We start from the raw sequence: 14,045 nt of genomic DNA on the forward strand, positions 1-14,045 counted from the left end.
GTAAACAAACTTATAATAGTTGAGATATTTCAGATGTTTCTAAACCAAAGTAGCTATAAATAGTGATTAGCAGAGGTTTACGTTACACAGGAAAGTCATGAGCTGCATGGATGAACTTTGAACCCCAAACGTTCATCATTAGATGAACAAAGTGTTGTGAAGAGTCTGACTTCAGATATCAGGACAGACGGCTGCTGATGGAAACATTGCTGCATGTGAGTGGGTTGACCTTGTGACCTTTCACTCGGGGCTAGTCTGTAACCCCAAGGCCTCTGTGGCGCCTCAAACACAATGACAGGACGCAAGTGTTCATGCCTGAATGTTAAACCCTGGACAGCTGTCCATACACCGCTAACCCAGACTGACTCATAGCCACTCAGTCTAATTACTCCCAAAAATCCCCCCCTGCCTCCCTCTGCTCCGTCTTTCTCATCTATTCTCCACAATCCCTCTATTTCCATCCACAGGAGTTACTGTGACTGTGACCTTTGACCTCTCTATACCTGAAGAGGAGAGAGGAGGAGGAGCAGGAGAAGGAAGATGAAGGGAGGAAGAAGAGTGAAGAAGATGATGAAGGAAAAGGATGACCATGAAAGTGAGGTGGACACCAAGATGGTCTGCTCGTTTTTGCCACTGACAGACTCAGTTATTATTCTGAGTGTCTGAGAGCATTATGGAAAGGATCCCAACAAAGACAAACCTGGAGGATCCTTTTGGTTTAACCACAAACAGCGGTTATATCGCTCTATGCAAACACACCAGACTCCATTCACAAAAACAGTAATTCAAGTTCACATCTGAACTAACCCTCAGAAACACCTAAATCATACAATAACACAAACAAACTAACTGATTGAGGCAGTGGTAGACCAGCAACCCCCCTGTAAAATTACAAGCACTTTTAGTAGCCGTACTTTGTTCAGGTGCAGTTGCCCCAAAGGATTATGTTGCAGCCTGACTGAGGTGATCTACTGGACCAATTCCAACATTTGTGTACCTACCAGTTATTTAGACACCAGACTATGTACACATAGGGCTGAGGTTTAAAATACCAGCGTTCTCTATTAACATAGACTTGAAACACTGTGAACCTGTCCTTTAACCACCTGTTGTCAGCTGGGAGAAGAGTAAGAACAGACTGCTTGGAAACAGAAATCTGCAGGATTAACAGAAAATACAACAGTTGAGACCTGGATGAGAGTGTATTATACATGTGCGCGCGCGCACACACACACACACACACACAGTGATAAAGGTTAAATGATGCTCTGACACTCAGCTGCAGTTCTTATCTTGCTCTGACTCATCTGGCTGACATTTCCACAGAATGCCGGTTTAATCGGTGTGAATGAAACATCGCCCCCTGGAGTTAGCTGTGAAACTGAGTGACAGACAGCAGGGAGCAAGTCCCAGCTTAAGCTCTCCTCAGCTGACTGATCCAGCTCCATTTGGAGGACTGAGAACAAGTCACAGAACACGTTCATCAGAGCTAAGAGCTGCTTTAATTTCTATGTGGATGATTTAAAGGAGACACATTCTGCTCATGTTCATGTCCCTTCTTGTATTTGGGATCCTACTAAAATATGCTTACACACACATCATTGTCCTCATACTGTCATTCAGCCTCTCTCTGAGTTACGTTAGCTCGTGTCTCTTTAAGGACCCCCTCCCAGTCTTCTCTGATTGGTCAGCATTGATCAGGCCACCAACCTCCGCATCAGTTCTGCCGTCTCCAAAGGTTAGCCACATTAGCCGAGCAACATGCTAACACCAAGGTCAACTAAATAAACAGCACAGCTTCAGTCGGTCACAGACAGCAGGAATCGATTCATCCTGGAGCTCGGACTGTTGCTGACCCTCATTAAGAAAGTAGTCCCAGTGAAATAATGTCACACACATTTCCCTCCAAAATAAAGCGAATCCTCTGGTCTTCAGCCCCTCAGATGGGGGGAGGACAAGAAGCCGACAGCAGAACAATCTGTTGCTCTGCTCCAACCTTCAACATCTTATTAGTAGAGCAGCGTTAGCCAGAGAACAACAATGGAGGACAGCCAGGTGGATTCAGGTTTTCAGTGGGTAGGTCAGTCAGCCAGTTATGTGTGACCTCACTAGAGGGGCCAGATCTAAATAGAGCTTTTCCACACACATTTACTGTAAGATGGAACAGAAAGAGGACGGTCAGTAGTCAAGAGTCTGAGGGTCTCTGGACACGTTTATGTTGTGAAGACATTATAAATACATTTTGCATAATATGTCCCCTGTAAAATACATGAATACATTTAGGCAGCATCCAGAAGGTCAGTGCTGATGTGTTATTGACTTAATGGGCTGAAGGTGATACTGGTTTCAAACCCCAGCAGTTCCTTTGTTTGCTGTCACCAGGAAACTTGCTTATTGATCTTTTTCCTTTTCAAATATTCTTCCTTCATTTTTATTCAAATCAATGACCAGCTGGAAGAAAATATGAGCAGGAGACATCCTGTTGAACAGTTGAACAAATTATTTAGGTCATTTCAAAAATGTATTTTAATATGAACATTAGATGACCAGGAGCTCACAGAGGCGCTGTGGCTTAGTGGGTCAAAGCGCCTGTCTCGTAAACAGGAGATCCTGGGTTCAAATCCCAGCAGTGCCTCATGGAGCTTCCCTGATAATGATAACAAACTAAAGTTCCTTAATCAAAAGATCCCTACAAAAAACAGGCCTATAGAGTCCTTTTTTGACCACAAACAGCCATTTAAACTGGCAATTAGTAGTGAACCAAAGGCGCTGTGGCTTAGTGGGTAAAAGCGCCTGTCTCGTAAACAGGAGATCCTGGGTTCAAATCCCAGCAGTGCCTCAGAGCCTCCTAGTTTAAGGTTAGTTTCCAATGACTTGATCTTTAACCACAAACAGTCACTATATTGCTCTCTTCAAAGACACAAGACACAAACAGTCATTTAACCTGACAATAATTCAAGGCAGCAAACACCAGTCACTCCTTTGTTAAAGTAGTATTTCTGTAAATGAAGTTTGGTGGGTTTGAAGAGAGTCATATAACGGCTAATGGTGTTTGTAGCTCAAATATCTTTTTCATTTTTGTTTGGTATGCGAGCACCACAAGAGAGGCACTGTGGCTTAGTGGGTCAAAGCGCCTGTCTTGTAAACAGGCGAACCTGGGTTCAAACCCCAGCAGTGCCTTAGACTGCGTAAACTTGTTTCGCAGGTTAATGCTCTCTATTTATTGTGATGATTTTAGAGTAAATCATGTTTGGCTACAGAAGAAAGGGCTCATTACTGTAAGAGCAACGCCATAAAAAGCGATGTTTTCAATGGGTTTTCGCAGAGTATAACGCAGAGTCTTCAAAGTGGGAGGCCTCATGACTTTTTATGACATAAAAAGTGGTGTTCGCTTGCCATATGTACTGGGTCACCTCCCAAGCAAACAGTTGACCAGAAACCTTCAATCAAAATGAAGAAGGTGACCAGCTTGAGTTACAAAAACTTTAAAAACACCAACACATTAAGCTTAGTGAATAATCAGCTCAATAAAGTTTTGGACAATGGAGACATCAAACATTAGAGGCACTGTGGCTTAGTGGGTTAAAGCACCTGTCTTGTAAACACAAACAAACTAACTGATTGCTGCAGCAGTAGACCACTAACTCCTGTGTTCTCTGAGGTTGTAAAATTACTGTTTTTGTTTATGGAGTTGATGTCTTTGAAGAGAGCGATATAACGGCTTCTTGTGGTTAAACTAAAAGGATCTTTCAGGTCTGTCTCTGTAGGGATCTGTTCCATAATGTCAGACACAAAAACAAACACTTTTAGTGGACGTACTTTGATCAGGTGCAGGTATCCCAAAGGTTCACGTTGCAGCCATTGCAACCTATTTGGCTTCTGCTAGCTGAGGTGATCCACTGGACCAATTCAAACACTTTTTGTCATTTGGACACCAGGATATGTACAAATAGAACCCAGGTTTAAAAACACTGGAGTTATCCTTTAAACATAAGCAAAGGGATCAGCTCATCTTGACCTGTGTGAATGTATGAGCAGCTGGTGAATACAGTGTTGCTGAGCCCCCCTGTTGTGCTTTTCACTGTCACTGTGTTGGTTTGCTGACTCCATCTGATTTTAGGGTCACTCAGCGTCCAGATTATTTCACCACCACCGGCTGGATTAAAGTGAACAAATGTTTGGAGAGTTTGTCTTTCGGGAAACTGCTCAGTGAGCTCAAACAATGTGAGGCCTGTCCAGGCTGCAGAGTGGCCTACTTTCACCCTGAGCCATTCACACTGACCCACATACACTTTACTCACTCCATACACACTTTATACACTATGCATGCACTTCCTGGGTTCACAGCACATTGTCCACATATGCACACCTCCTCTTCCTCTCCACAGACTACAAGTCCTCATTGATCTGTGTGTCTAAATACAAAAACCTAATTCCTGTAGCTGCTTCGGACCCACACCTTTAAAACAAAATGTATTATCACAATGTGAGTCTTGTGTATAGTGTGTGCTGCCTCCTATGAATGAGGGCTAAGAATAGGGGGGCGTTATGTAAAGAGTTAGTCAGAAAGCCACCAGACTCCACAGTAATTTCACCTTGCAGTACACACAGTTGCTGGTCTACTGCTGCTGCCAATAGAGTGTGGTGGTGTTGAAGCGCTAGATATAACAGCTGTTTCCGGTTAAACAAAAATCCTTTTTCTCATTCCTCTTAGATTGGATTTGAGATGTAAAGAGCGCAAAGGTAGTCACTGTGGCTTAGTTGGTTAAAGTGCCTGTCTAGTAAACAGAAGATACTGCGTTCAACTCCCAGCAGTGCCTCAGCTCCACTCCGAGGTTTCTGCGGATTTGAAACGAAGTTTTGGAAATGAGCTGCCACATAATCCTTTTCACCTGATCAAAATACATTTACTTAAAGTGCTTGTTTTTGCCACTGACTCAGATTACTCCTGTGTTCTGTGAGGTAAAATGACACTTTTTGTCAATGGAGTCTGGTGTGCTTGAGGAGAGCGCTATAACGTCAAAAAGGATCTTCCAGGTCTGTCTCTGTAGGGATCCTTTCCATAATGTTGTCAGACACTTAGTAATAATCTGAGCCTGTCAGAGGCAAAAACAAACACTTTGCACCCCTTCTGGTGGCTGCCGGCTGAGGTGAGCCACTGGACCTATTCCTACATTTCTAGTCACTTAGACACCAAAATATGTGGAAAGGTGTAAAAATACAGGAACTACCCTTAAAGTGCAGTATTTGACCACATGTAAAATAGTCTGATGATACTGTAAAAGGTCGAGTTACTGAGCAGCGAGCTGAAGTTCGGACGTCTATTATAATGTCATTTTGTAGGTTATAACTTGTTCTTTAACAGTATTTGATGACTGTACTTTCGAGATGTAACTGGTTCTACATGTTCTACATGGATAGTTTTCTTGGTAAAAGCAGTTACACAGAGAAATGATCTACACACATGAGAGTATCAATGGAGGCTTGTTCAGTGGAGGTAAAAATGTGAATCTGGACTTTATCAAATACACAGACGACACACAGCAGCGACTCTGCAGGTCCATAACAGCAGATGTGAAGAATAGAGATAAGACCTGTGTGTGTGCAGGCTCACTGACCTTCAGAGGCTAAAAACAGCCTTCTGCCTGTCAGCAGCATCAGCCGTTCCCTGCCACACTGCAGGCCTGTGTGTGAGCTGCTGGTCCAGGCTGCAGCGCAGACACTCTCATTTGTTCACTCTCATTTCTACGGCTCATATCACCTGTAAACGTACAATGGATTTCTGGCTGTGGTGCACACTAAAACCTTGTCTTACTCATTCTGTGGTCATTCTGTGTCTCTTTGTGGTTACTTTGTGTCTTTTGGTAGTCATTTGGTTGACTATGGCCCACCTAGGGCTCCCTGCCCCCCTGAGCCCCTGGGCCTGTGCTCATTGGCACATGTAGATACCCTGTAAAGAGGCTTCTCTGCCTTCCTGTGACAAGCAGCATGATGACGTAATCTACCAAGCAATCTCTATAAAATTCAGTTCCGTAACAACGAGCTCTGTGGGCCTAACTTGGATCTCATTCGGGGTTCCTTGATGAGAACCCGTTTGGGATCCCCTGGTGAGGATTATCCTGTAACAGGATGCAGTGGAATCAGCAGTTCTGAGCACTGAGTCAGCTGGAGTCCAGTTACAGAGCGCTCGGCTTTCACACACTGTAAAACTTTATTAGAGCAGCTCAGAGCGACGCTCAGCAGCACGTCAGCAGTCTGGACCCACAGAGACACAGAGATCGGCATCAGCACCACCTCCAATATTCAGGGTCCGTATCAGGACTCAAACCAAAACAATGGCCAACATCACTTTTGTCACGTGCCGACAGAGACAAGCTGGACCACAGACCACACAGGAATATCTGCAGTGGGGGAGTTTTTAAATGGTTTGTCTGACTGAAAATAAAATGATTATTTGAAAATACAGACACGAGGAAATGTTTAAGTGAATGTGAAGGCTGAATAAGTCTGAGTTTATGTGTTACACACAGATTTTCAGTATTCAACCTATCACTCGTTTATTTATTTGACATTTCATCAGGACAGATAAACACACAGAGGCACGGCTGAGGGAGACGGAAACAGTTCTACAAAAATGAAAGAAAAAAAAACACGGAAATTAAAATGATCAAACGCATGATAGACAGAACTCCCTGTGAATAGTTTTTCTTTTAGATTTTACTCCTTTTTTTATTGCTTCTATGTTCTTATTTATATTTATCTAGATTTGCATACGTTTTAATGTCTTTTTTCCTTTGTTTTAACTTCACCTGTTATCTAAACCCTGTTTTGATAGGGTTATACAAACTAAGTTAATGTCACATTTTTTATTTTTTTGACAATAAAATAATATTCATGTATTAATATACGTTAACAAGGGTCATCTGTTCTGCCCTCTTGGTTGTAGTTCAAACGTCACTTCAGTGACCTCTCTCTGCTGTAGGAAATCTCATAATCAACCCATGAACTTGAACTCTTACAGTTCATTCTTTGCCTTATGAATGTTATCTTCTTTTAATGTCCACAAACTTTAGACTTTAGACTTAATTAGACACATTTATATCCACTGATGAACAGATGAAGTGGTGACTGAGGTATGTGGTTGTTTTTCTTGAGAGGCCATTTTGTTTTAATGGTTGTTCTCCGTTTTTTTGCATATTAAATATTTTATACGTTTCTTTTTATCATGTTGTGGTTTTGTTTGGCCGCTACGTCTCTGAGCTGTTTGATCTCAATAGGACTTCTTGGTAAAATGGAGGTAAGATGTAATCAAATAAAACTCCTGCGAACATGGCGGCTGCTGTCCTCATCTGCCTGCTGACAGACTCAGAGCTCATCTGACATTTCAGTCACCCTGCAGCTGCATGTGGCTCTGCAGAGAAAATGTCAGTCTGTTTTATTGAGAGTTGAGCAACGCGGCAAAGAAATTAATCAGGTTTTCTTAATGTTCCGCACATCAGAGCAGCAGAGAGAAAAAAATAAAACAAGAGATGCTAAAACCTGCAGGGATGTTTGAAGTTGTCCAAGTCTCACTGAGTTCACACGATGAGCCGGAGGACACACAACTCTATTTATCTTGATGAAAAGCGGCTGTATAAAGTCGGAAGGAGTGCAAATATGGTCTATCAGTAACAGTGCAGCTATAAATATAAAAATATCAATAAACAGATATCCATAATCCACCAAATCTAAAAGATACACAAGGTCAACTGTAATGATGTTTATATCTCCTGCTGCTTCTCCGTGAGGTGCATATATGTAGATACGTATGTTCAATGTCAGCAGGAACCGAATCAGTGAGAGGAGTCATGTTTTCTAGCCAAACGCTTTTAAAGGGTAACTCTGGTGTTTTTCGTTGCACATATTCTGATGTATAAATGGTATTTATTAAAAGTGTCCAGCCACCAGACTCCATTCATAAAAACAATGATTTTACCAAATAGGTCTGCCCCTAGCTCGATCGGTCAGTTTGCTTGTGTTATTGTGTGCTGCTGATGTTTTTAAGGGTTACATTGGATCCGCACTAACCCTTCCAGCTGCGATGCAGATGTGCCTGGTGGAATTTAATGACGAAATTACACCACACACATCAGCATCTCATTCTGGTTGCAGTCCGGTTTTGTTCTGTCCTCCGTGCGGCTTCAGATCCCAGCAGGAGCATTTCAGATTTTCTTGATTTGGCTATTAAGTTTTATTTTGTCTATTTTAGTTGTTTCTTGTAGAAATGTCCTGCTTTGTTGCACTGTAGCCTCCAGGTAGCAGCCAAAGCGAAAGTAAAAGTAGTTTTCTACTTCCAAAATGGGCCTCTCGCCTTCCAAGGTGTTAAAAACCAGATGACATCTGGCCTATGAAAAAATATTGATGTAATCATGAAATATATGATCGGGAGTCTGCATGGGGTGTTTTATTTTGAAGATTTACTGGATTCTCTTTACTGTTCCTGTGTCTGACTTCCTCCCTGACTCAGCTGCTCCATGCTGCTTGACGCGGCCAGACAGGTTTCTGTCAAAAATAGACTCTTTCAACTGAGTGGAGAGGTGGAATCACAAGTATTATCATAAGAGTCCACAGTTATGCTTATGGCTGCGAGGGGTCACGCTGCTTCCCTGCACTGGACGCTTGGGTACAACTGTGCAAACACTTCCTGGTTGTATCTGATTAGATGCTTTTACTCGTAGGCTGTCTGCTCCCAGATTTCAGACCAAACCAACATGGCAGCTCATTTCTGAAAATATTTGAGGCAGAAATAAGCCATACAGCTGCTGAATCTTTCTTCTTTTTGGATCGACAGAGGCGGTGAGTCACACTGGTCACCCCTGATTTGCATAAAGTAGGAGCGTACAAAGTAATGCCTTGTCTCTCAAAACACACTGCATGTCTGAAATGATGGATCCTGTGGACACATGCCATTAACTATGACACACCCAACAGTGGAAATACAGACAATTTCCAACACGTTAATAAAATGTTATCAACGTGCTGACAAGCGGCGCCACCACACTATGGTGCGTTTCGAGAGACAAGGCGTTACTTTGTCCGCTCCTCATCTGCATAAAGTTGAGGTCTAGGCTACTTTATGCAAATCAGGGGTGTCCAGTGTGACTCGCCGTCTCTGGAAAGTCACGAAAAACTGTTAAACTAGCCTGTAAAATGTCTCAGAATGATGTGAAACTGATGTCTGTGATCAACATGTTGTCACCGTGTTGATAATGTGTTGTCTATGAGTGAAAGATCAGCCCAGTCTTGCGACACGACATGAGCGACAGCCGGTACAGGTGTTTATCACCCGAGTTAAAGAAAATTCAGTAATCAACAAGCTGTGCTACGTCTAAACACAGTTTTCTGTGTTCCTCTACCAGCTTTAATGAACCTGGCTGCCCTGTTTCGTTGTGCAGAGCGTTGGGTCTCCCTTGCTCTATAAACCCATCCCAGCCTGATTCAGCCTCAGCAGCCCGTTAATCCCACTGTTTCACTGCTGCTCCCTGAACCTGATGAGACAATGAGCCCTGGAGCCCAGGGGGATGATGGGAAGCGTCTGCCGTCCCCTGCTCATCCAGAGACTCTCTAGTACTCTCAGAAAGTGCTAGAAAACGCTGCAGGGGTCCATTTAGTGAGCGGCAGCTGTCATAATGACGGCAGATTATCACCACACGGCTCTGCACACAGAGACAGAGACATTTTCCCTGCAGAGATCAGCGTGTTTCTGTGTGTGTGCGTGTTTATCTCCATCACTGACTATTATCATATTTGAAGTGACAGCTTGCAGATTTCTGTGTGTCTAACAGGCTTCCTGCTCCACACACTGACTGTTAGTTTAGCGTAGAAATATCTCCCGCTGCCACGACGTATCTATGAGTCCTCCTATTTACTGGAGGAGTGAAAGACGTTTTCATTACACAAGAACCTTGAGGGATGGTAATAACTGTTCCAGGTATTAGTCAAACCCTCAGGTATTCGCACCGAAACAGTGCATTTATACAATTTATACTTAATTAATTTTTTGTGACCATGGTATAAGAGGGATAATGACCTTCAAGGTGCCATTAATGGACTCCACCTACACATCATCCATTTATTCCTGATTATGGAGACCTTGTCAGGCACTATGTCTTACATATAAGGAATATAAGTGTACAACAGGATAAGGGTCAGCATAAAAAATAAAAAGATCTATACATAAAGAAGTAGTCACTTTGGGCTCTGTCTCATTGTGACGCTGTTTCTCACTTCTTTCACCACTTTAACTATATTTTCCTCATCATACTAATACCTTTACTGTAGGAACATTTTATTGCAGACTGTGTGGATTAGTCTCTTCCTGTCAGTGACGTGACATGTAAGCCAACATGGAGTACAGATTGACGGAGGTGCACGGGGGCAAGTGGGGGGAAGGGAGGGTGGTCCTTGTCAGCTGTTCCTGAATGACGGAGACTGCTGTCAGTGAGTGTGTGTGTGTGTGTGTGTGTGTGTGTGTGTGTGTGTGTGTGTATGTGTGAATGTGTGTGGGTGGGGAGTAGGTGGGTGAGAACAATGGACAGACCAATGATTGTCATAATCAATACAGTAGATGTAGCTGCAGTTACAGTACCTGTAGTAGCTACAGTAGTAAATTAGGTCGGTCTGCAGTCGACCCAATTACAGATAATTACACTGGATTGCTGTGATACTGAAAAAAACTTGAAGATTCTTAAGCAAGTTCTGCAATTAGAATGATGGTATTTTTTTTCTATGATTTCTAAGAAGAAAATGATCCACGTGTGTTTCATGTCTGTGTTCAGAGTTATGACTCTGAGGAGTGTCACAGCCACTGCTGCAGCACCAACTGCTGACTGTCTTGATTCGCTGCCAAATCAGCAGTCAAACTACAATAAATTACAACAACACCTGCTTGCACCTGTCGCTCCCACCTCACACAGCGCCTTAGTGTCGTCTCATTCACAGTTCATTTAAATGTTTGCTGCCTCCATTCCTTTTGTGCATCACACTGAGGGACAACATCGTGTCCAGCAAAATCTCATTCAAATATCAAGTGTTTTTAAAAACCTGCCTATCTGCAGCAGCTCACAAGGAGCCAGACAACTCTGAGACTCTTCATGTCTCTCAAAACCTTTTCAGGAAAAAAATATCAATGCTCATCAAATCCTGAAACATATTTCCATCCTCTCAGGTCGATCTCAGCCCATCACTCACACACTCACGCATCAGCCAGCACCAAACCTTGTCTCAGAAAGAGAGGAGGTTGTAAACACAGTAAACCAGCAGTACAAATCTGCTCTTCACAAAGGAAAATTAAAGATCACTAAAAATCCCTAATTTGATAATCGATTAATTATTTCTCTCATTTTTCAACATGCACCAGTTCCTCCTCCTGAAGAGTGATGATTTAAAGCTTCTCTCTGTTTCACACCACAATAAACTGAATATGTTTGTGTGTCAGTGGTGCCAACAACTTTCCAACGTATCCAACGTAAGAACCCACATATTTTTTTCTATTAAACATTTATCATCAACCCTGAAGATTTGTAGTTCCTTTCCCAGTCAACATGAAATTTCCACCATTCTGCATGATAATTATTGTCATTTCAACACTTTCAACACTAAATTTCACTGCACATTTCAGGCAGTTAGCTGCAGCTATTAAAGGGTAACTCCAGTATTTTTAAACCGGAGCCCTATTTTTTCATAATCTGATGTTTAAATCAGTGGTAGGTACAAAGAGTGATGGAATTGGTCCAGTAGATCACTTCAGCCAGAAGCCACCAAACGGGCTGCAAAATCTGTTGGGGCAACTGCACCTGATCAAAAAGTATGTCCACTAAAAGTGTTGTTATTCTAAGTGTCTGACAACATTATGGAAAAGATTTCTACAGAGACAGACCTGGAAGATCCTTTTATATCACTCTCTTCAAAGACACCAGACTCCATTGACAAAAAGTCTAATTTTACTTCACATAACACAGGGGTTGCTTGTCTGCACAATAACACAAACTAATTGATCGATGCAGCATCGATCAATTAGTTTGTGTTATTGTGTAACACAATTTTGTGTGTTAGATTTGGACTAATCCTTTGAAACATAGTTACAGAATAACACAAACAAACCGATCGTGGCAGAAGTAGACCATCAACCACAACTCCTGTGTTTTGCCAAGTCAAATTCCTGTTTTTGTCAATGGAGTCTGGTGTGTTTGAAGAGAGCGACATAGCGGCTTTTTGTGGTTAAACTAAAATGATCTTACTCTTAGATGTAAAAACATAACCCAGCTTTAAAATACCAGAGTTATCCTTCAAACAGAGCAGCTGGAAGAATGAGCCTCGATGCCTAAATCAGCATCAAGCGACCAACAGATCAAAGGTCAAAGGCCAGAGTGGTTCAGAGTGAAGCAGAGAGGAGAGGTAGACGAGTGTTTTCTCTCTCTGTCTCTGCTCTATTCAGAGAGACGCGTCTATGAAACCAACACCAGATCCAGTTTTAGGCCTGTGGCTCTGCTTTCGGCTACCCTGACAAATCCTGGCAGCCGTCATGCCCTGCGGGGCCACGGGGGCCGCTGGGGGCCCCAGCTCTCACCCTCACAGGCTTCATGTGTGTTTCTGAATCATCTGCGAATCGCAGTTGATAGTCAAAACCACCTGCACAAACCAGGAAAGAACCGGTACTGAACAGCCAGCACGGACCAGGAAGCGAATGACAGAAAACTAACAGTAGCTTTAAAGGACTATAACGCGTGTTTTCTCTCCCTCCAGGCTAACAGTGGTTTCCATTCATTTGATTAAACAATCAAAATGGACTCGCAGAGACTTAAAAATCACTGTGTGATCCCTCACAGTCTCTGCTTTTACTGCTAAAACTTCACTCTCTCTCTCACTCAGTGGTGATTTGGTAGAAAATGCAGGTTTATTTGACTGATTTAATTGAAATGACACAATAATCAAACTCTGGCAATAATAAAAAACATTTTCCAGCTTCTGAAAGCATATTTTGATTTCCAGATGAATCTAAACAAATTGAAAAAAGTAATCAGTGCAAAAGTATTCTCCTTATCAGATCACTTCTGTCTGCCTTGAAAAAGTCATTGAAAAAGTGGAAAGAACATTAAACATTAAAACATTAACGTGTTTATTTCTTGCTCTTTTGTAAAGCACTTTGAAAGAGGATTAGCTTTTCTTAACAATGCTGCAAAGTGCTTCACAAAAATGTATGAAACACAATAAAACAATAATATAAAAAACAGACTTCAAAGAGTTAAAAAAGCTTTTTAAAAAAAACAGTTTTAAGTTTTTTGTTCTATACAAATTCTATATTTTGCATTATTTTGGTAGCGAAGTGAAAACAGACGACAGGAAATAAAGTCAACAAGGTTGGTGGGTAAGAAAAGTTTTTTTCTGAACTGTTCAAGATTTAAAAGAGCTAACTAGGAAGTTAAAGAAGATCACTGCCAAAAATTAAAACTGAATAGAATTTAATTGAAGAGTTGCACAAGCAATATCAAGGGTTTGCAGTTTCAGAAAAGAGATAACCAGCTGATGGAGGCACTGCTGTCCAGACAAAATGAAATTACACTAAACTAAAAAAAAAAGAGTTTTCTTAATCAACTTTCCAGCAGTTTCTTACCCTGGAGATGGTCAGCGGCATGTTGAAGTCCTTCCCCCCCTGCAGCCTGAAGCCCCAGGGGCCGGGGCCGGGCAGCGACACAGTGTAGGCGCTCATTCTTCCAGACGACTAAAAGATCCTCCGAGATGGACGATGGCGATTAAACCAGATTATTATTGAGTTTTTTTTCTTAAATAAACCCACAGCTGCTGGAGAGATGGGAGGGAGGGCCGGTGCCGAGTAGCCTGTGAGAGGAAACGGAGACAAGGACGTCACACAGGTGAGAGACGAGGGAACGCACCTGACGTGAGAAAGTGGAAAATCAGTTAAATGCACGAACCAGAAAGACGAAGAGGAGGAAGAGAGTCAGAGGAGGAGGAAGAAGCAGCTGAGAGAGGAGAAAGAAGAGGACTCG

The 14,045-nt window shown here is 42.4% G+C and overlaps 1 protein-coding gene and 3 non-coding genes across 5 annotated transcripts in view; 3 read left to right on the plus strand and 1 right to left on the minus strand.

Annotated features, from left to right (window-relative positions):
• The window catches only part of ldb3a (LIM domain binding 3a), a 49,977-nt gene extending 35,932 nt beyond the window's left edge, over positions 1-14,045 (minus strand). For both annotated transcript variants that reach the window (XM_070840736.1, XM_070840735.1), the window contains exons 1-2: positions 13,971-14,045; positions 13,652-13,875 (exon numbers count right to left, since the gene is read on the minus strand). In XM_070840736.1, the coding sequence (XP_070696837.1) occupies positions 13,652-13,747 (96 nt within the window). In that variant the 5' untranslated portion in view covers positions 13,748-13,875; positions 13,971-14,045. The remainder of the gene's footprint in view (positions 1-13,651; positions 13,876-13,970) is intronic.
• On the plus strand, positions 2,562-2,635 carry trnat-cgu (transfer RNA threonine (anticodon CGU)). Its single transcript has one exon. It is a non-coding gene; the product is annotated as a tRNA-Thr (tRNA).
• On the plus strand, positions 2,766-2,839 carry trnat-cgu (transfer RNA threonine (anticodon CGU)). The gene has a single exon. It is a non-coding gene; the product is annotated as a tRNA-Thr (tRNA).
• Positions 3,107-3,180, plus strand: trnat-ugu (transfer RNA threonine (anticodon UGU)). Its single transcript has one exon. It is a non-coding gene; the product is annotated as a tRNA-Thr (tRNA).

This window comes from Pempheris klunzingeri, chromosome 12, assembly GCF_042242105.1.
Source record: "Pempheris klunzingeri isolate RE-2024b chromosome 12, fPemKlu1.hap1, whole genome shotgun sequence".
Taxonomy (NCBI): domain Eukaryota; kingdom Metazoa; phylum Chordata; class Actinopteri; order Acropomatiformes; family Pempheridae; genus Pempheris; species Pempheris klunzingeri.